Source organism: Podarcis vaucheri (genome assembly GCF_965113315.1).
Source record: "Podarcis vaucheri genome assembly, chromosome: 3".
NCBI lineage: Eukaryota > Metazoa > Chordata > Lepidosauria > Squamata > Lacertidae > Podarcis > Podarcis vaucheri.
In genome coordinates, this window is record NC_138761.1 from 96,436,585 (window position 1) to 96,459,192 (window position 22,608).

Consider the following 22,608-nt stretch of genomic DNA (forward strand, 5'->3'; position numbering starts at 1 on the left):
GGCGCCGTGGGTTAAACCACAGAGCCTAGGACTTGCCGATCAGAAGGTTGGCGGTTCGAATCCTCACGACGGGGTGAGTTCCCGTTGCTCGGTCCCTGCTCCTGCCAACCTAGCAGTTCGAAAGGCACGTCAAAGTGCAAGTAGATAAATAGGTACCACTCCGGAAGGTAAGCGGCGTTTCCGTGTGCTGCTCTGGTTCGCCAGAAGCGGCTTAGTCATGCTCGCCACATGACCCGGAAGCTGTACGCCAGCTCCCTCAGCCAATAAAGCGAGATGCGTGCCGCAACCCCAGAGTCGGCCACGACTGGACCTAATGATCAGGGGTCCCTTTACCTTTACCTATGTTTTTACATATGATGGAAGCCACGTGATTCAATGCTACGCCCATGATTTCGCTCCTGAGTTCCAGATGTGGTCAACGCATCTTAAGTTCAACAGTGGCAAATGTGAACCCATTGCCAGGATTAGTTCCTTTACGCGGATAGACATCTGTATCTCTATCTGGAACCATTAGCTGTTACACATAACTACAGCAGAGCAAGGAATACATGTACAAAAAAAGAAACCCCAATCAGATCTTTTGCTCAGAAGAAACGTTCTGCAGAATTTCAGTATGTCTTTCCTTTTAAAAAAGGCATATTTATGTATATTTGTTGGAGAGAAGTAAAGGCAGCCTGAAATACCTGTTCTGCTGGTTGCCAAATGTTATTTCACTCTGTACCCTCGAGCGGTTTAGAACCACCATTTGAGACCCACAACTTTCACACATTAACTGTGGGTTGATATGACATGAACTTAATAGCTCAGCATTACAACTGCTTCCACGCTTGGAATGCCCTTGCCCAACCAAGCACAGAGTCAAAGAAGTGACACTGCTCCAATAATAAGCAGTAAAATAATTTGATTTGCTGCACCTCTTACCTAAAGGATGGTTTTCTTCAAAGCAAGGCGAAAATCAAAACTGATCAGCGGTGAATGACTGACCCCTAGTGGAAATAACAATAGCTGCTGCAATTCTAAAAGGCATTCTCTTCCTAAGGATGGGCAATGATAATCATACTCAAAGTGAGCCACTGAAAACAATAGACTTAATTCTGTCCATTTCAGTGGGTCTACTAAGTACTAACCCACGAAAAATGCTAGGGAACCCCAAAAGGAGCAGGCCTCCAGTGAGAAATTACATTGCAGTACTGTTTTTCTAGAAAAAGAGGTGTCAGAGCTCACCATTAACTTCCCCCTTGTTCTCTTAGAGTGACAATGGTGCCTCCTGCTGGAAAAAAAAGCTGTGTCATTTGTCCAAAAGCTAAGTTTTGAGGCACATTCTCAGTTGACCTCATCCCTGTGTTAGAGTGCAAAGAACTCACTTATGGTTTGCACCCCACAAAAGCACCAAATAGATTCCAGAAGGCAAATGCGCCTGCCTGTGGCCTAAGTACATTATCTGAGGTAATTTTCTAGACCACTGGATGGGAACAACACAGAGAGAGCGCCAGAAGTTTCTCCCTTGTTTCCAGAGGTAGTTCCCACCCCAAATGGATTTCTAACCAGTTATCTCTGACAACTCTAATCAGACCTGATCTACATGCAGGTTTCATTTTAATTAGCAATTGCTATCTATGTAACACCTTTAATGAACGTGACACCTTACTGTCTAATGAGCTCGCAAGCTTTCATGCAAGCTGTTTTTTGAAAAGCTGGTTTTGCTTATCAAAGCTTTTACTCATGCTCAAGAGGAAGTCAAATGTACAGCTAGGTAATATTTCCTTCAACAATGGCTTAGAAATTTTTGCAGCTGGCAGTGACAATGTGCTGACAGTTTTTTTTTTTTTAATAATTTAAGCAGTAAGATGTCAGCAAACACTAGAACTCAGGGGTCATCCAAGAAAATGAATCAGCTGTCGAGACAAATGGATGTCTCTCTTATGTGGGTCAAATTTATGGGTCAGGTGCCTTTCAAAGAGGATTTAGACCTACTTTCCCATGAATTCGGCTCACCAGCAGTTACTAACTACAATAGCAAAATAGAACCTCCATCTTGTAAGGCAGTATACCTTTGAATACCAGGTGCTGAGGGCAAATAGGCTGATGCTTCCATGCCCTGCTTATAGGGGATTCCTGGACTTATTTGACTAGCTGTCATCTTTGCAACACAAAGGGACGAGCTGTTTTCTGTACTTGAAACTCTGGACTGAGCCAGCTTGCATGTGTCATAACAGAACACCTTACATCCATGATCTGGAAAAGCACTATCCTTCTGATGAGGAAGTTTTGTGTGTTTAATTAGAACTCTTAGCCCAATTACATTCTGTTTCCTGATGTGAGAACAGGGAAGAACTGCTATGGGAAAGCAGCCTAGCTGCTGCGTCTGTTCCCTGAGGTAGTCCTTGAACTGAGGTGGGCTGGAGGCAGATGACTCATTAATGAAATCCACAAGCTTATCCCCAATTTCCGCAAATTTTAGCTCAGTCGGGCTCTCCCTAAAAACATGAACTAAGGAGACAAGTGCAGAAGGTAAGGAAGGGGCCTAGAGAAAAAAGCAGCTCTCTTTTAACATCTTTTTGGATTGTACAATCCAATGCCGGTCATTAGTGTTGGGCTGGGTGTTCACCAGTATGCGGATGATACCCAGCTCTAACCTCTCCTTTAAATTAGAACCAGTGAAGGCGGTGAAGGTCCTGTGTGAGTGTCTGGAGGTGGTTGTAGGATAGATGGCGGCTAACAGATTGAGGTTGAATCCTGAAAAGACAGAAGTACTGTTTTGGGGGGACAGGGGGCGGGCAGGTGTGGGGGACTCCCTGGTCCTGAATGGGGTAACGGTGCCCCTGAAGGACCAGGTGCACAGCCTGGGAGTCATATTGGACTCACAGTTGTCCATGGAGGTGTAGGTCAATTCTGTGTCCAGGACAGCTGTCTACCAGCTCCACCTGGTATGTCGGCTGAGACCCTACCTGACCGCATACTGTCTCTCACCAGAGTGGTGCATGCTTTGGTTATCTCCTGCTTGGACTACTGCAATGCGCTCCACATGGGGCTACCTTTGAAGGTGACCTGGAAACTACAACTAATCCAGAATGCAGCAGCTAGACTGGTGACTGGGGGTGGCTGCCAAGACCATATAACACTGGTCCTGAAAGACCCACATTGGCTCCCAGTACATTTCTGAGCACAATTCGAAGTGCTGGTGTTAACCTTTAAAGCCCTAAATTGCCTCAGCCCAGTATACCTGAAGGAGCGTCTCCACCCCCATCGCTCAGCCTGGACACTGAGGTCCTCCTCCGAGGGTCTTCTGGCGGCTCCCTCACTGCGAGAAGCAAAGTTACAGGGAACGAGGCAGAGGGCCTTCACAACAGTGGCACCCTTCCTTCAGATGTCAAGGAGGTAAAGAACTATACAACTTGTAGAAGACATCTGAAGGCAGCCCTGTATGGGGAAGTTTTTAATGCTTGATGCTTTATTATGTTTTATATATTCTGTAAGCCGCCCAGAGTGGCTGGGGAAATCCAGCCAGATGGGCTGGATATCAATAGTAAGATTATTATTATTATGAAGCAAGCCCATTGAAATAACTGGACCTACATTTGTCATTTCAAAGGGTCTACTCAAAGTACAGCTAACCCTTTCTATGCCTGCATGAAAAAAATGAGTAAGAACCTTCTTATTAAAAACACCTCATCTCAGCTGTTGTTTAAGATTGCTGCTTTTCTGCTTCTCCAAAAACTAAAGACAACATTTGGCTGGGATCGTAAGCTGCCAAAATGACATATTGTTCTCTGAATCTGTGTCTTAAAGGAAAAGGAGGGCGAGTGACTGCACCAGATACTTCCCCACCCAAGAACTGCCAGAAGAAAGAAATATACAGCCGCAAAAGTTGTTGGACATCTTTAGCCTGTAGAGCAAGATTCCTCTTCTGACAGCCTTTTTCAGAGGACACTTCTGCATTCTTGGCTACATTAGAGTTTAGTGTGCGTGTTGTTTTTGAGCAGGATTCTCTATGTAAATTTTAAGGAGGCGGCAGCGACTTCCAGATGGGCTTCCATTAGAGCGTGCATCTACATGATTTGAGCCCTTCCAATACAAACATAGCGGAGAAGTATTGGGGTACCTGTTTCGTTGTACACAAAATGACTCTTACACGAACAAAGAAATGCTCGGTGCACAACGCAGCATTCATATGTGCATACAGAGCATTGTCCTCCACAGAAGGAAGAAACAGAAGTCCCTGCATGTGCAAGGCTTCTCATTCTTAGGTCTCGCAGCATTATTGGCTATCAAAGATACCACCCTCCAGTATTAACACTTCAAAATATACCTCAGCAAACTGTGCATTGCTGCCATGATGTTTATGCATATGCATTTATAACGCAAGTGTGGGCTAAATATAGATTTGCAGTAAATTCAAGCATCCATGTCCAACTAAGATTAAATCTCTAGAGCAACCCTCGACAGGCTATTGGATCCAGTTCACCTAAACCCCAGCCAGAATGGTAAGTGGTCAAAGATGATGGGAATTGCAGTCCAAAAACATCTGGAGAGCCACAGGTTCCCCTTCCCTGATGTAAACACTCTGGAGAAAAAGCTGAAGAATAAAAACTCCAGTAACTCACACTGGCAACATTTCAGCAAGGGAAACATAGGTACAAAGGGGGAGACCTTCCAGACACAGGAACCAAGGAATGGGGATTGTTCTTCCCTGCACACCACGGGGGAAGAATAGCACCTGCCACACAGACCAAATCTAAGTGCACTTAACCGTTCATAGTGCTAGATTAGCATGCCACATATTTGGCTATAGATCACAGAATCATAGAGTTGGAAGGGACAACCCCCTGCAAGGCATGAATCCTTTGCCCAATGTGGGGCTCAAACCCACAACCCCAAGATTAAGAGTCTCATGCTCTCCTGCTTGAGCTATCCCAGCTGATTAATGGGTGCCTTCCCTTAGAAATGTTTTCTTTCCCCACACCGATGATAAGGCTCAATAGTCTGTAAGTTTGAATGAACTGACAAGACGAGAATAGATTTGTCATCTCATTATGTACGATTTATATAATTTGTTTAAAATTGTTCTTAATGTGGCATTTCAAATTGTTGTGACCCACCCTGGGCGATTTATTAATTAATTGATAACATTAGGAAAGGCTTGATTTGTAAAATTCACACCACATCATACCGCATATTTTACAACTTAGCAAATGCAAGATCGGGTGACACCGAACCAGGTGGTGTAATCCAACCTGCGGGAAAGACTGGAAAAAACAAAATGGCAGGCAGGCAGTTTCCAGGTAAGGCAAATGAACCAACCATAGTATGGCTTACAAAGACACAATTGTCCAGAACAAGTGGCGGTTGCAGTGACTGGCAATTAGCTGCCCTAATCATAGAACAATAGATTTGTAGAGTTGGAAGAGATCCCAAGGATAATCTAGTCCAACTCCCTGCAATACAGGACTCTCCATCTGGAGGGCACCAGGTTCTTTATTATTAATTATTATTATTATTATTATTATTATTATTATTATTATTATTATTTTAGTTTATTTATTTTCAATGCAGAATCATAACAAAAATTACAAACACTGAATCCAAATTAATACTATACAAACAAACAAACAAACAAACCGGAACATACAAAAAAACAAAACAGAAAAGAAAAAGAAAAAAAACAAAGGAAACAAAACTAAACTAAACAAAAACGAAAAAACACACATCTACAGAAAAAAACCATATCATTACGTACATTTACACATATTGACATCCTTTCTTTGTTCTAAGACCTCAAAAAATTTACTCTTACTATATTGTGGTGTCTGGTTAGATTACTTCCATCTTTGTATTTATTTATTTTTACACCATTTTTTTTCTTTAACCCTGTAAAGCATCATTCATTACATACCAATATACTTACTCCAGAACAATGTTTTTTCATATACTCTTTAGCACAACCCCATTCTTTTAATAATTTCTGGTTCGATTGTCCCCTTATGAATGCTGTGAGTCTTGCCAGATTTATGTATCCACAAAATTTAATTTGCCAATCTTTCACTGATGGAATTTTCCCTGGAGGGCACCAGGTTCTTCATCCTTGCCGTAAGTCTAATCTGCCTAGGTTGAGGATTCAGTGATGGTGATGACAGAAGATGCAGTAGAAAGTAGATGTGGTGCTAGAGGACTGCTTCATTGGTTTCCCTGAGAGGCCAGCTCCATCAGGCCATTCCTTCCCTGAAGCGTCACCCAGCAGCAACCACACCATTGGCTCTTTGGGGAGACCAGCTCCATCTAGCTCCTCCCCTCCTTGAACTCTTTCCATTCCAGCTGGCAGGGGTGCCAACTTGGATAAAATATTTGGGGGGAACCAGGTAAGCCCTGCCTCACATAATCGATCACAAGACGCGGTGCAAACATACCATTTGAATGGCAATGCCCATCAACTGGAAAGGGGGAATTGTCATTCAAGTGGCAGCCCCTCAAAAAAATTATGGGGGGGCAAAGAGACCTCAGCCCCTAGGAGCTGGCTCCTATGCCAGCTGGAAATTATACACTGCACCTAAGAATGTTTCCTTTTTCCTCCTCGTTCATTTCTCCCTTGGTTTTTGTGAATTTAAGATTGTAAGCCTGAGCTGGCAAGAGGTGTCTTGATTTTATGAAGCTTATTTGACTAAAGCACGGAGTAAACGCACTGTGGATAAGCAGCGAAAGTGGTGTTCCTGAAACACTGTGAAGAAGAATCAGATGTTACGCCGCAATCCAAACCACATCCAATCAGAAGCAAGTCCTACTGAATCCAGCGAGGCTTACTCTCAGGTAAGTGGGGTTAAGACTGCAACTGCAGTCGAAGCAATTAATAATGCAAAGCAGGATTTGGAGCTACAGTCAAAGGAGGGGGGAAAAAGCTGAGGCTGCAATCTTACTCACTCTTACCTGGAATGAGCCCCAGAAACAGAGAACTTAAAGGGGAAGCATGGAGAGGATTGTACTGCTGGTGTCAATGCTACACTCCCTCTCATTACAAATGCCATTAAAGCTTGATTGACTCATCCGCATGCCTCCCATTTTGTTTCATCCTCACCAAACTGGTATCTCAAGACAGGCAAACCTGTGGCAACACCTTCCTTTAAAGTGCCACATGACTAAAAGCTTCATTAAGAAGGCATCGCTGTGGCTACATGCAACACTCACAGCCCAGGAAAATGAGAAATGACCTAGTACACTTATTAACCTAATAAATTAACATCATGCAAAACACAAAAAACACCTGGGGGTCAAATTGCAGGAAGCAGCATACCTTCTTCAAGGAACAAGTTAAACAAAAACATAAAATCCCACAACTAGAACAAAGGGAGCTCATAGATTTCATTTCAGCATAAAGCTACTTTTGTTTGGTATATCTTTGGGAAGTCCTTCAGGGAGAGGGATTCCTTTAAATAGACTTTTACTTCGAGAACAGACCCAAACATCTTCTGTTTGCACACTGAGCAGAATAACAACGGCGTTAGTATTTTATTTACATGGCATTTTAAGGTTTTCAAAATTCTTCACCACAAATTATCCTAGTAATCCTTACACCAGGAATCAGGAACTTGTAGCGATGTGGAATACAACTTCCGTGATCCCTGACCATTTGTCATGCTTTCTGGGGATATGATGGAAGTTGAATTCCAACAACATTTGGAGGGAAACAGATTCCCACCTCTGGAAGGTAGGCCAGCATTATTATTCCATATACAGATTTATTTGGGGGTGGGGCTGAAGCCGAGGGAAAAGAGGCTTGCCGAATGCCACATGACAAAGTTCATAAGCATGGCAAGACTAGAACCTGGGAAGATCCTGTCTCACATCTTGTGAGAAATTGCAGTCAAACATAACTATGCATGAGTGCTAGTTGGTGAATGAAGGAGTTAAGATCATAGAGCCGTGTTCCTAGACACAGCTAGGTCATGCCCCCTCTTCTCCAGGGAGGGAGATTGCAAGATCCGAGCTTAGAGCACATGTTTGAAGCTATCATTCTGTATTTTCTACCTCAAAGTATTCAGCTTGTGTTCTCCCTGCTGCTGCTTGGATAAATGCATGAAATCTGACCTTTGGAATGTTTTGTAAGTAAAGCATTTTAAACTTACTTAACAGTGTGTGTGGTCTGTTTGTTGCAAGAAGGGTAGAAGGAGGAGAGCACTTTGCAAGCATTCTAAATGGGATATGCAAAAGGTTTAACAGACCGCATTCCTAGCACTTCACTATGCTGCTTGACTTTGTGAATTTATTAGATTGCAATGGCCTGATGCCCCTCCACACACTTTGAATAAAAGTACGATCGGTAACTGACAGTGGAGTTGCTGTGTCATTGTGCCTTTTGCTGTCTTATCTGCTTGCCCTTTATATTTTTGCCAGAAGCCACTGAAAGGGAGTCTGTGCAAAGTTAACACGGGCTCTCCTCCCTATACGGTGAGTGGCAATATCCAAACAGATAGCAACAGGAAACAGAGCCCTAACCGCTCATTCTCAGACTGAATGGAGGAAAATGAAGAAATGAAGCTTCATTGCACACATGGGCCAGCCAACAAGGAATATGCAAAACCAACTCACAGAACCCTCCTCTCCTTGCCTTCAACCTCTAACTTGGTTCACTGCGGAGGTGGCCTAGAAAGGGGACATCACTGGCTTGCTAAGGGTGAAATAAAAAGGGATAAAGTTTGTGGCTGGTTATGAGCAGGCTCTTCCCTTGCCTGACATTTAGCAGTTGGCATTGATGCTGACACTGCCAGGTTTCCTCTACTGTGAGCCCAAAGGGTGTTATAGGGGAAGAGGAAGGAGTCACAATGCTGACTGGCTTCCATGTCTATTTATACCTGGTTTGCCTCAATACAAGCTTTGGACACAGGAAAACACACTCTCATTTCGCCCTACAGTGGTACCTCTGGTTACGTACTTAATTCGTTCTGGAGTTCCATTCTTAACCTGAAACTGTTCTTAACCTGAAGCACCACTTTAGCTAATGGGGCCTCCCACTGCTGTTGCGCCGCCGGAGCATGATTTCTGTTCTCATCCTGAAGCAAAGTCTTTACCCGAGGTATTATTTCTGGGTTAGCGGAGTCTGTAACCTGAAGCGTATGTAACCTGAAGCGTCTGTATCCCGAGGTACCACTGTAGTTCGCTTATCCTTCCTTGAGCCACCCCAACCTTAATTTCCAACTGATTCACATCATACTTCATCTTTCTGTTCCCAAACTAGTTCCCACACTTTCTGTTTCTTTGGGATGCGGGTGGAAATCATCAGACATTCATGCAGTTCTGAGTAAACTGAATGAAGTTTATCATAATTATATAACCCTGATCTGTACTGCTGGTTCATAAAAAACATTTAATGCAAAAAAGAGTCACCATCAATATCCACATGACAATAAATGTAGTAGGGGTTCCGTACAGTACTGCACGACACAAGGCCTTTGTCAAAAAAGAAGAAAGAAAGAAAGAAAGAAAGAAAAAGCAAGTCAAATGAACCATGCAATAAAAATTGTTGAAATTGGCTAAGCCTCCTCCCGATAAGATCAGAGCAGTGGGAAAGAATTGCTGCTCTGTCTACAAGTAATCTGATCAAGAACCACCATCAAATACATTCACACAGAAAAGGGGGGAAAAATAAATAAATTAGGAAGCATAGCAATCCAGAACGTATATAGGTCATTTTTGCATCGCAATCATTGTTGATTTTACTAGGTCAGTATAAATAAATAAAAAGGTGGGGGGGAGGGTTAAAAAAAAAGAACAACAGGATGATGATTTTCTGAAATATGCAACTGCACTTAAGAAGAAAGCCCAAAAGAAAACAGGGAACTAATGAATCTACCCTGTCAGGCCTGCAAGCTGCATGGGAAAACTAAAGTATAGCCATTCCAATACAACAATCCTATATCCACTTACTTGGGGGTAAGTCACACAGAACACAATGAGATTTACTCATGTCTACTGAGTAGAAATGAATATGAATGCACTATAAGATACAGTGGTCCTTGGTCACTCACTTCCCAAACCCTAAATCTGCTTACAAATACTGACCATGTACAGCAACTGGCAAACATCACCTAGCTACCTGTCCTTACTCCTAAATGTGTATCTATACACCCTCTACGGTCTCCCTCCTTCCCCAGTGTTTTGCAAAAAACCCAAGACATCAATTTAGAATATGCAACTTGAGTAGGTTTGGGTAAAACATCCGCACATATGCAACCAACATGCAAAAAAGAATCCAGAAGTTGTGTGATGCATAATTTTGATGTTGCTGGTTCAAAACGTAGCAGCTTCCCTTTCAGAATCTGCCCAGTGACTTGGATGATCTCAAAGTAAGTGACTTGGCCATGATGTTTCAGTTTGCTTGTTGTGGTAGTGTGGAGAATACCACTCACTTTAGCACGAAGACCATGAGGATACACTTGAATGACTGGGTTACTTTGCAAGACACAAAGATGAAGCAGCATACTGAATGAAGCTATTGTCACCTGCGGAAATGTGCTTCTATGGCTGCCAGTGCCCCAAAGAGCCAGTTCGCCAAAGGATTATAGCATTTTAGATTCTCAGGTTGGTAACCGATACCAACTTGACAAAGTAATGCCATTTTAGGCATCAGGTGCTGAAACACTGCCATTTGGGTTGGAAGGATAAACACGTCAGGGTTACATGGTGAAAGGGGAATATTTATTTTGCAATAAAAGGTTTGGAACAAATTCTACTGCCCATCCCCGAATCACTGCCTCCTCTTGCTCACAAATCCTTCCTTTAAAGAGTCCACTGCCCAATTCAACTGCGAAAGCCCGTCCCATTTCCTCCCTTCTGAATGGTTGCCTAGATCACCCAGACTAGCTAGAGCAGGCACCCCCAAACTCGGCCCTCCAGATGTTTTGAGACTACAATCCCCATCATCCCTGACCACTGGCCTTGTTAGCTAGGGATGATGGGAGTTGTAGTCCCAAAACATCTGGAGGGCCGAGTTTGGGGGTGTCTGTACTAGAGAAAGGACAAACGGCTTCATCTCTCTGATGTGTTGGGGGGGGGGACCAAAATGCGAGACAGCTGGGCCGGACCAAGACCATTTTGTTGCCTACTGTGAAGGACAACATGACACCCTTGCATTCCACAAGTGGACCAGATTGGCAGCTGAATCTTATTTCCACATTAGGGACAGAAGAGTGTTCTCCTAGGAGGAGGCTGGCTGTCTGGCTTACAAGGCTGTGTTGTACACATTTAAAACACATGACTTTCTCAAAAGAATACTGGGAACTGTAGTTCATTACAAGGTGTTGGGAATTACAACTCCGTGAGAGGTAAACCAGAGTTCCCAGGTTTGTTTGGAAGAAGCCACATCCAATCTGCTTTAAATGTATGGTGTGTATGAAGCCCACAGCCCTGTCCAATATTTTGCCAATGCTGCACATACACAAACCTTCGCGGCCTGAGGCGAGTTCACCTCATGCCGCTTAATGGCAGAGCCAGCCTAGGTTGGGGAGGGGGGACAGGGAATAGAGAGGTTGAGGAGAGGGGTCCCTACAATCTCCACACAGATGCTCTTAGGTGCCAGTAAAGACCAAAACTCTCCACATTCTTCAGTATGACCCACAATGGATTAACCTAAACTATTGCTATCAGAGTCCCATGTGGAGTTCTCTTCGGTCAACATGAGGCTTTTACAATGTCATGGCTGCAAATGGCCGAGGTTAAACACAGCCCTGGTTTCCACACACACTTGCAGGGAGGGGCAAGAGAGAGGATAAACAGGATGTAATAACTTGATGTGACACTTTCCCCTGCATATTCCAAGTGTTTTGCTTGCATTATCTCAATACCCCTTACGACAAGCCCTGTAAAGTAGGCCAGTATCATTACAGTGGTACCTCGGGTTACAGACACTTCAGGTTACATACGCTTCAGGTTACAGACTCCGCTAACCCAGAAATAGTACCTCGGGTTAAGAACTTTGCTTCAGGATGAGAACAGAAATCATGCAGCGGCGGCGCGGCGGCAGCAGGAGGCCCCATTAGCTAAAGTTCAGGTTAAGAACAGTTTCAGGTTAAGAACGGACCTCTGGAACGAATTAAGTACGTAACCAGAGGTACCACTGTATTCTTATATTACAGATGGAAGGGAGGGGAGGGGAGGCTCGGATTCCCCTGGGGAATTCAAGGGGACACAGAGATTTCAAACGGGGTCTTCCAGGTTATGGCTAAACCATTCCGACACCCCATTCCAACCATTCCAACTCCCATTGAACTCAGCGCAGCTTATTTCTGAATAACCCTTTTTGCTTTTAAATTGTTGTCAAGTCTTTAAATACTTTTTTTGGTATGGCTTTTTAAATGTTGTAATGTAGTGTTGTAAACCACTTTGACGTGTCAATCCCCAAACTTGCATCCCCATATATTGTTTGGCCAGCATGGCCAGTGGTCAAAGATGGTGAGGGGGATGCAGTCAGCCCAAAGCTGTCCTAGATGCTGCCACCAGAGCCATCAGTAAATATGGAAAATGTAGTCCATGCTATCCAACACCTCTGGGTGTTTCTGACCTAACAGAGCCCCCTCCTTTGACCCTTTCCTGGCGATCACTCGTAGCAGAATAAGATTGCCTTCCATGAAGACAGTCCTAATGGTGTGTCTGTGACTGTGGAGTCAAATTCTGGATCCACATGTCTTTCCACACTGGGGATATGGGTTTCCGGGCAAGAGCTGATCATGGTGAGGATTTGCTAAACTTGCCTTCCTCTTAGCTTGTTTCTACCCTTCATCCTGAGTTTGTGCTTCTTCAGAGTTCAAGACACCTTTGGTAAAGGCTATTTTCCAACTGGAGCACTCACAGGCCAGTGTTTCCCAATTTTCCATGCTTATTCTGATTTTTTTTTCTTTTTTCTATTAGCCTTGAGAGCATCTTTAAACTTTAAACAGGTACCACTGGCTAAGTTTGCAAAAGGGAAGGAAGTCCATCTGTTCATTGTCTTCATTTGAAGCTTCAATTTGAAATGGGCCTCAAATTACCATTATTTCAGAACTATGTGATAATTATTCTAAAATTATTTCAAATAATTCTAAGACCATGGCATGAAAGTAGCCTCGTGTCAAGGCAAAAGCAAGCTTGTCAGCTCAGCCTACAAGTGGCTTTGCATACTCTTTGAAGGCTTAGCAATAAAACCTAGGAGGTTTCCCACCAGACTTAACTGCATCGCACCACAATATGAAGCGGAAAACTTTCCCAATGCAATATGTCCATTATACAAGGCTTCACCCCCCGCCCCCCGTGCTGGTTGGAGCTGATGGGAGTTGTAGTACCAGGCACCTGAAGGCTGCATTGTGCTGTTTAGTGACGTCTGCATAGCAAAAGGGGACTAAGAAGGTGACTAGTAAATCTGACACAAAATGACACTTTGACAGAAGAGATGGGCCGTTTGCATAGGATTGCAAGTCGCAGCCTGCAAACACACCTCTGTTTAAACTTAGGTGGCTGAAAGACGTCTGTTTGAATAGGTGTAGCAGTCTGAGATCTTGCCAGGCAGTCTCCTCAGAGAGAACAAGCCCTAAAAGCACCTGGTAGCTCGTAGGTCTCTATGTAATAATTCACTAACATGCTGAAGTAATTTCTACTTTTTGCAGGAGCCTGTTTCACTCTCCTGTTCCTGCTCACTTTCCTTCTGTTAAACTGATTTGGGGGGCTGGGAGCAGCAAGGAAGAACTTGAAACGTCAATCCCCAATACTGATTGTCCCTCCACTTTAAAAAAACAACAAACACTTTATTTGTATTCAAACACACTTTGGCAATGCTCCAGCAACTATTTCTTAAAAGCACAAAGCAAATAAAAATCTAACGATATGCCATGTTAAGATACACCTCCTTTCTCCCCTTTTACACAAAAAAAGGGGCCAGGAAAAATAAGTCTGAATGCTTACCTTTGCTTCGTCATTGATGTCCCAAGTAAAGGAAATGGCGTTATAGGCTATCTCTTCAATGTTACTGATCGTGTTGAAGCTTTCCTTATAGTCAGCTGTTGATAAGAGAAAACACACACACAATATAGTATGTTAATCTATTGATGCTACATACAGGCCTAGTATAGCGTCATTTATTTTCTTCCATCTTGGAAGAACATTGATGTCTTGGAGAGCAATAAAAAAGCAACCAAGAGTTGTTGCCTGTGGGCATCTCTGCAATAAGCTTGATTTTTATTTTTAAAAAGCAAAAATAAATAAATCAGGAAATGAAACATAAAGTTCTAAAAGGAAAGAGGTGGCACCTGCTATCCTTGCCGTGCCCTGTGGTTTTGTACGATAAATGTCACCCCAGCATAACAAGGATATATACTCTTGATAATAATAAAAAAACACCCTTTAATAATAAAGGAAGATTTGCGTCTGCGTCTGCCTTTAAGTGCCAAGTGATTAATCCCTCCTTTTATTCACAGGAGGAAAGGGCTGGGAGTGCAACTCAACCTTGAACCAAAGGAACCTGGAATCTGGCCAATCACAGCTTAGCTGTAGGCAAGCAGGTATCTGCAATGCCATCTTTCATCTCCCTGCCCCAACTCTACCTGGAGCTTGAGTTGTGCCAGGGACTCAACTCATTCCTGGAACCTGTTTAACAACACCAGCAGCTCACCTCCAAAACACCTGAGTAATAAGCGACAGCAGATTTGCCCATGTGCAGAGTGCCTTTCCCTTCTACCTTGAGTCACCACAACTCATCTACACACGTTCAGGACTAAGGGCCAAGGGACACTGGAGCACAGGGCATGAGCTACAAAGCAGCCTCTACTAGACCCAAACACTCTAGGAATTAAAAACTGAACTCTGCTTTCTCGGGAGGGTGATGGTAGAAACAGAGGAATATAATCAGACGGTTGGGTTGGTTTTCTTTTTCGGAGGTGGGGTGGGGGGGGGGATGATCAAAGTTCAGAAAACGGCTGTTCAGAAAGTCTGCGGCTCCCGCAGAAGACAGAAAACAAGCGTAACAGATTTCAGCAGCCCCAAAGGCAACTCAACACAGAAATAGCATCATCTGACACCAAAACGGGCCTAAAAGCAACCAATTTGTACCAGTCACGGAAGATTATGCAATCTTACAACCCCCACTGCATGCTATTGACCAGGAGTGGCTAACCTATGGGGGTCTCCATGTGTTCTTGGACTCCCACCAGCCCTAATACACATGGCCAGGAGGATGGGAGTTGTAGTCTAGGAACATCTTGATTTATAAGTGCTGACCCACCCATTTGGGTAATTAGCGCAAGTACCCCATTATACGTTCAGAGATGTATAGCTGCCCCCTCACCCAAAAGATTAGGATGTCTTAGAATATTTCTCGCGCAACCAAAGAACTGTAATGAACAAGAACTGGAGCCATGTTGAACAGTGGCCAAAAGATAGCCTTGGGCATGTGCAGTAAAAAGAAAGAACGAACGTGAGCAGAGAACTGAATCCTACCAAGCGCTGTCCTGGCACCTGCAGCTGGGATGATTTCTTACCTATGTCAATGCACCTTTGTTTGGCTGTGTGCTGCCGAGAGTGCCAGTACTTCCAGTGCCGGAGTTGATCCTCTCTGGTTTTGTCTTCGGCAAATACAACCATGATGACACTCTTCAAAAGAGGAGGAAAAAGAGGGACAGGAGGAGAGAGAGAGCAGAGCTTAATTGACATAAAGGCCAGAGGGTCTTTGGCAAAGACACTTCACAGGGAAGGAAGCAAAGTGTTTATTAAGCTGGTAGCTTAATCTAGGCAATTCTGCTGGCCTTTTTAAGCTGAAGTGCGAACACAGCTACTCAGATATATGTAGATGCCTCTGATTTTCTAGGGGTGCAGAACCAGTGGCCTTTCAGAAGTGGTGAAGGATTATGGGAACTGTAAGGTAAAGGTAAAGGTAAAGGGACCCCTGACCATTAAGGCCAGTTGTGGCCAACTCTGGGGTTGCGTTGCTCATCTCGCTTTATTGGCCAAGGGAGCTGGCATACAGCTTCCGGGTCATGTGGCCAGCATGACTAAGCTGCTTCTGGTGAACCAGAGCAGCACACGGAAAGCGCACAGCTGGAGCGGTACCTATTTATCTACTTGCACTTGACATGCTTTTGAACTGCTAGGTTGGCAGGAGCAGGGACCGAGAAACGGGAGCTCACCCCGTCACGGGGATTCGAACCGCCAACCTTCTGATCGGCAAGCGCTAGGCTCTGTGGTTTAACCCACAGCGCCACCCGCGTTCCATGGGAACTGTAGCCCAACGTTAAGGACCACAGGCTCCCCATCCTTGCTCAACAACTTGCTATTTAGCTTCACAAAATCTGCCCACATGGGTGGGCTTGTGAAAAGAATTTCCCTGACCATTAACAGGGTGGGAGCAAGAGTCGGAAAAGTGCCAGAGCTACCCCTTGATCCAATGGCATTCAAAGCAACACCAAAAATACGGAGAGAAACTAGGGACCTAGTTGATTTATTTGGCCACTGAACAAATAATTAAAATGCACTGGCAATAAATGACCCGGGGGGCGGGGAGGAGCCTTTGGGGGTAAGCTGACTTGGTGACTCCATTCCTGTGTGGTAGCTCTTCTTTTTTAAAAAAAGAAGAAGAAGCAAAGCAAACTCGAATCCCAATAACCCATAGGTGTGCATTCAGTTAAATGGGTTGCATTCAGCTAAGTCATACACAATGTAAACCCTTTGAAATCAGTGGACTTTTGTCGTGACTTTCGGCCAATTGCAGTTTCTCGTTTTTCCCATCTTTGAGTTCCATTTTCCACATTTCCACATCACTTTGCAATTTATTTATTTATTTTTAAAAGGCTTCATGAAAATTCACCAGCATTTTCATGCAGATTTCTCCTAATAATTCACATCCGTATGCAATTTTATCCAATACTGTATACTTATTTTTCCAAAGAAATTTCCTCAAGTAGAATGTATTTTTGGGTACGTTATTTTCACTAACATGTGCATTTTTAATGTATTCTTCCCCCCAGTATATGTACACATTACTTGGCTGGAGAACTATATTGCAAAATCTAAAGAAGAGTAAATTTTGAGGGATCACTAGTTCTCAAGTTGTTTTGGAAACTGCAAATTACTGTAGGTAGGTTTTTTTTCTTTCAGTGTGAACTGAATATAATTTCTCCTCCATTCCTACTTTTAGCCCATTGATTTCAAGTCTACTCCAAATATCTGGCTTAACTGATTACAACCCATTGTGCATATTCACAATATCAAGTTTAAATTAGGTTATTGCAATATGCTCTTCACTCTTGAAAATGACTGGAAACTACAGCTGATGCAGAACATTGTGCCCAGCTTACTGCCAGAATCACTGCACACCCTTTTTGGGAACATCGGTGACTAATTCCGCTGGACTCCTAAAATTTTTCACTGCACTTACAGCAGAGGTGGTTTTAGGGCACGCGACTGGTTTGGCCGCACTAGATGCCACACTGCAGGGGTGGCCACAACAATGCTGCAGAATGGAACGTGAAAGGCCTGGGGGTGAATTTTAGTGTTGGAATTTGAGAGCCCAAAGCCCGCCACTGCTGCCAGCTTCTCCTCCCACATAGTTCCTAGTGTGTCAACTCACTCGAACTTTACTGATGGGCTGATGGATTCCTTCACCACCACTCATCTCCTTCAGTGTAATGGGATAGAACTGGCCCTTGTTTAAATACGTCATTGTATTATCTCCGGGCTTCTGCCGAAGCGATTTAGAAGCTTCCAGTGTGTATTCGAAGTTGTTCCTGAAAAACCAGAAGGGGGAAGACTTAGGAGCCAATTATATCTGGAAAGAATCTGAACATAACAAAGGTGTACACAAATGCTACTTTTTAGTGTAATGACATTCTAAATCATGAAATCTGTTTATTTAGGACTAGCAAATCATGATTCAAAGATATTGGGCAGGGGGAACAAAGGGTAAGTTAAAAAGCTCTCTCTTTATAGACATTTTATGAGTTATGCTTTTACACCCTATAAATCTCTTCTGAGCAGGCATACGGCGATTATCTGTCTATCAGTCAAATTCATGCTCTAAGAGCTCAAGCTGGTGCACATGGGGCAATATCCTGTTATCATCACCAATCACAACACACCCATGCAGTAGGATAGGACAAGACGGTGACTTGCCCAAGCTCATCTCAGCGGCATATAAATAATAAAATGATGATGATGGAACAGGATGTCCGTATTTTCATTGGGAAAATGGTGGCGGGTATGCTAGTTCTCCTGAGCTCGGGGTTCAAACAGCAGAAGCCCAGGCTGCACGCAACATACAATTAAAGCACGTGGCTTCTCCCAAAGAATCCTGAGAGAATTCATGTGCTTTAAATGTATGGCTGTGTACTCAGCCCAGCAGTCAGTGCAACATGTCAGGGAATAACACTAAAACCTAGGCAAGTCCAGGTGATCATCCACTCAGCTTGCCACCCACCGGGGTTCACGTCTTCCATTCCACAAGCATGAGCAGGGAGCGTAAGCAAGAAGGCAGAGCAATACTGAGGGTGTGCCAAGTCAAGCCCTACTGTGTGCCAGAGAGGGAGGGAGAGAATTTCACAACAGTTGGATCTAATGGATAGGAGATTACCCAGCAATGCTTTCAAACACGTAGTCTTCAGAATTCATGCCGGCCATCCGGAGGTTCAGTTCGGCAGGAAAGAAAACCTGAAAGTATTAATAATTGTTTCAAGCATAGTTGGCAGTTTAAAAACAACAACAACAACAGTGGTCCAGTCCTAAATTTATCATTAATGAAGTGTTTAACATGCCCCTTAACTTGGCATGTTTACTGCCGTCCACTTAATATGTGCACCAGGGGTGGGGGGAAGAAAAAACTAGGCCAGCACAAGGCAGGGCACTGTGGAAAAAGCTGATTTTCACACTTTCAAAGTGTGGCATTTCCAATATCTTTCAAGAGCCCTATAAGAAGAAAAAGCTTTGCTCCCGTTCTGACATATGAACAAGGTATTCTGAGTTTTAGAGGGTTTTACGCTTAGGTCCACAGCTGTTTCTTTCTGTGATGCTGCATTTAGCACACTTTTCCTTTTTTTCTTTTTTAAACACACAGATCATGTACATATTCCTGCCGTGCTGATATCATTACCACACATTCAAGCTGAAGGAGCTCTCTCTCTCTGCCCTGTAAAATGAGCCATGTGCTTTTGCTAGTGATTTCGCATTCTATAGTGGTTGCTTTTGTTTTAAATTTAGTACATTACACCCACAGGCCTTTGAGAAAATCTTCTATTTCTAATCCACCGGATTGATATTTCAGGTTTACATAAGAATTAAAGAGAACCTGATACCCATGCACAGATTAAGGAGCAGTGCGCTAAATCAGATGGGCAAGGGGAAGAAGGGGTGCAATAATTATTTATCGACAGGACTTGTAGGCATTGTGGACTTTTAAGAAAAAGGTCAAACTTTCTGTGATTACGTGAGCCACCTGTATTTATTTAGTTTTTATAAACTAAATCAAATTTGCATGATGCCTTATTCAGCATAAATTTATTTCAAAGTTTTTACTACCCGACACAATTTACTCTGCTTTTGCTAGTAACTGAGAAGGCCACTGGGGAAAAATATATATTATTCATCGACTGCTCTGGCTTCGGAGGTTTGTCAGCCAAGGTCTACCAAACTGCTTTGAATCTATCTGCAAACTGGGTGGGGAACCTCTGACCCAGGGGGCAAATGAAGCCGTTCAGGCATCTCTTATTTGGCTCCAAGGGCTTTCGCCCAGGTGACACCCACTACTCTGCCCTGCAACTTTTGAATGCTGTTGTCTGGCTGGAATGTGTCCTTGAAATGCCTCTTTCTTGCCTGGATGGAAGGTTGTGTGTGAGAGAGAGAGAGACAGAGAGAATGTGAGAGAACATGTGCCTTGCACATGAGTATGCATGTAGTGAAAGCTCTGGCTTTTGCACAAACAGAATCTAGTTTACTGTATGAAGAAACGATTCTTGTACATTGCTCCGCCCACTTCTGCTTCAGGCCCCGCCCACCACTGATATGCAGCCCCCCAGAAAACCACCCATGATAGCCTATGGCCCTGAGGCTGAAAAATGGATCTCCACCACTGTGTTAAGGGTTCAAAAGCTGCTTTTCTTAAATACATGTATAGTGGTACCTTGGCTTGGTTGACGAACAAATTGGCTGCTGAATGCCGTAAACCCGGAAGTAAGTGTTCTGGTTTGCGAATGTTTTTCGGAAGTCGAACGTCCAACGTGGCTTCCGCTTGAGTGCAGGAAGCTCCTGCAGCCAATCAGAAGCCAGGCCTTGGTTTTCAAACAGTTTTGGGAGTCGAATGGACTCCCGGAACGGATTAAGTTCGAGAACCAAGGTTCCACTGTAAATTGCAGTGCAACCCTGTGCATGCCTATTCAGAAAGTTCTATGGAATTCAACAGGATCTCAACCTTAACAATTTACTTTCAAGATGCTCCAGAAGCCACATTTCTGCAGCTCAACACTGCAGCCTGTGGCTTTTTTGTGCTCCCGTGGCAAACCCAGCCACCCTCAATGTGTCAAGTGCTGGACAGAGCATGCTCAGCAAAAGAGGCAGGTTGTTTCTGTACCTCTTGCACGCCTTCTTTGAAAGACTCTGAGAAGGTGGAATCCGGAGTACGGCGCTGGGAATTCTGAGGCTGGGCGCTGGAGCTAAACTGGTCAGCACTCAGGCTCCTGTCTAAAACCACCACCCGCTCAGGTGCCTCTGGGTGATAGACAGCTGGAGGGATGCCCACTGTAAAGCTGTGCGGCTGAGTTTCCGTCTTGATCGAATGGGTGGGCATGGATGCGATGGAGACCGTGACAGTCGTGTCCGGAGTAGTCAGGTGGCCCCGCTTGTCAACACCCATCTGGGAAGTGTGCGGAAGAACGATATTCAAAGGCATGTTTTTCAAGACTTGCACTCGGTTTTCCCCAGCAGAAATGAGCGACTGTTCCGCCATGTTCGGTATACAGTTCCTAAACAAATGAGAGGTGGCAGATTAAGCAATTGGGAGTGGGAGGCGGGAAAAAATTCTAAAATGGCAGGCCCTGGAGCCCAAGCTTGCCTCATGTCAACTCCCTTCTCTGGGAAGGATTTCCCCCGTCTTACATTTATACAGGGCCGGCCATCCCATGAGGCAAAGTGAGGTGACTGCCTCAGGCGGCAGAATCCACTAGGGCAGCAGATTCCAATGTCAATCTTCCTTCCCTCCTTGTTCCTGGTGTAGCTCTCCTTCATGGCTTCTTCCCTGGCAAGGAGCCAGGTGCCATTTGGGGGCCCACCTCAGGTGCCAAAATGTCTAGGGCCAGCCCTGCATTAATGCCCCATATATCTTCCATCATGGAACCAAGGCAGCATACATGAGGTTCCCAGGTACCCAATCCAAGCACTGGATTTGCTTAACTTCAGCAAGATGATGGCTTCATGTGCCTTCAGATCATACACTGGGGTTTCCCAGTGTATTCTTATTCTTATTTAACTTTCTATACTGCCCTTCATCCGAAGATCACAGAGCGGTTTACAATATAAAAACACAAAAAGACATACCATAATAACAAACAAAAACAGTAACACACCCACCCACCCCAGTTTAAAAGGCTATGGATTGTTTAATTAGCCAAAGGTCTGGGAGAAGATGAATGTATGTAATGAAGGTGACAGGCAACCCTCCCTGGGGAGAGCATTTCACAAATAGGGAGCTAATGAAGAAAATGCCTGTTCTCATGTTGCCACCCTCCAGACCTCTTGCAGAGGAGGCATAGAAAGAAGAGCCTCAGATGATGGTTGTAGGATCCAGGTCAGTTTGTACGGTGAGATGCGGTCCTAGAGGTTTTGCAGTCCTAAGCCGTCTAAGGCCTTAAAGGTCAAAACCAGCACTTTGAATTAGGCCCAGAAACTAATTGGCAGACAGTACAGTCGGGTCAGTATTGGTGTTATATGCTCAACTGTCTTGCCTCATTGAGCAACCTGGCTGCTGAATTCTGTGCCAGGTCCAGTTTCCAAACCATCTTCAGAGGCAGCCCTACGTATAACACATTGCATAATCTAACTTAGAGGTTACCAGAGCACAGATGACAGAGGTAAGGCTATACCTGTCCACATAGGGGCACAGCTGTGCCACCAACTGAAGCTGATGGAAGGCATTCCATGCCACCAAGGCCACCTAAGCCTCAAGTGACAGCAAGGGGTCCAGAAGTGTCCCCAAGCTGTGTACCTGCCACTTCAGAGGGAATGTAACCCCATCAAAAGCAGGCGACCTTCCATCCATCTGGTATAAGGAACCACCCATTAACAGTGCCTCAGCCTTATCTGGATTGAGTTTCAGTTTACTGGCTTTGATCCAGGCCATTACCAAGGCAAGACAACAGTCCAGCACATCTACTGCCACACCTGCAGATACAAAGAAGCAGAGGTGTGTGTCATCAGTACATTACTGACAACATACTCCAGAACTTCAGATGACCCCACTCAGCGGTTTCATATAGATATAAGCAGCATAGGGGATAAAATCAAAGCCTGATGAACCCCATGTTGAAGGCTTAACAGGGCCAAAGAGCATCACTCTCTGGAAACAACCATCCAAGAAAGATTGGCACAACTGTAAAGCAGTGCCACCCACCCACAACTCAGACG

At 44.3% G+C, this 22,608-nt stretch overlaps 1 protein-coding gene across 3 annotated transcripts in view; it reads right to left on the reverse strand.

Annotated features, from left to right (window-relative positions):
• GRHL1 (grainyhead like transcription factor 1) overlaps positions 1-22,608 on the reverse strand; it is a 53,304-nt gene that overhangs the window by 18,559 nt on the left and 12,137 nt on the right. For all 3 annotated transcript variants that reach the window (XM_082215549.1, XM_082215550.1, XM_082215548.1), the window contains exons 4-8: positions 20,561-20,951; positions 18,572-18,648; positions 17,573-17,729; positions 15,489-15,600; positions 13,918-14,012 (exon numbers count right to left, since the gene is read on the reverse strand). In XM_082215549.1, the coding sequence (XP_082071675.1) occupies positions 13,918-14,012; positions 15,489-15,600; positions 17,573-17,729; positions 18,572-18,648; positions 20,561-20,951 (832 nt within the window). The remainder of the gene's footprint in view (positions 1-13,917; positions 14,013-15,488; positions 15,601-17,572; positions 17,730-18,571; positions 18,649-20,560; positions 20,952-22,608) is intronic.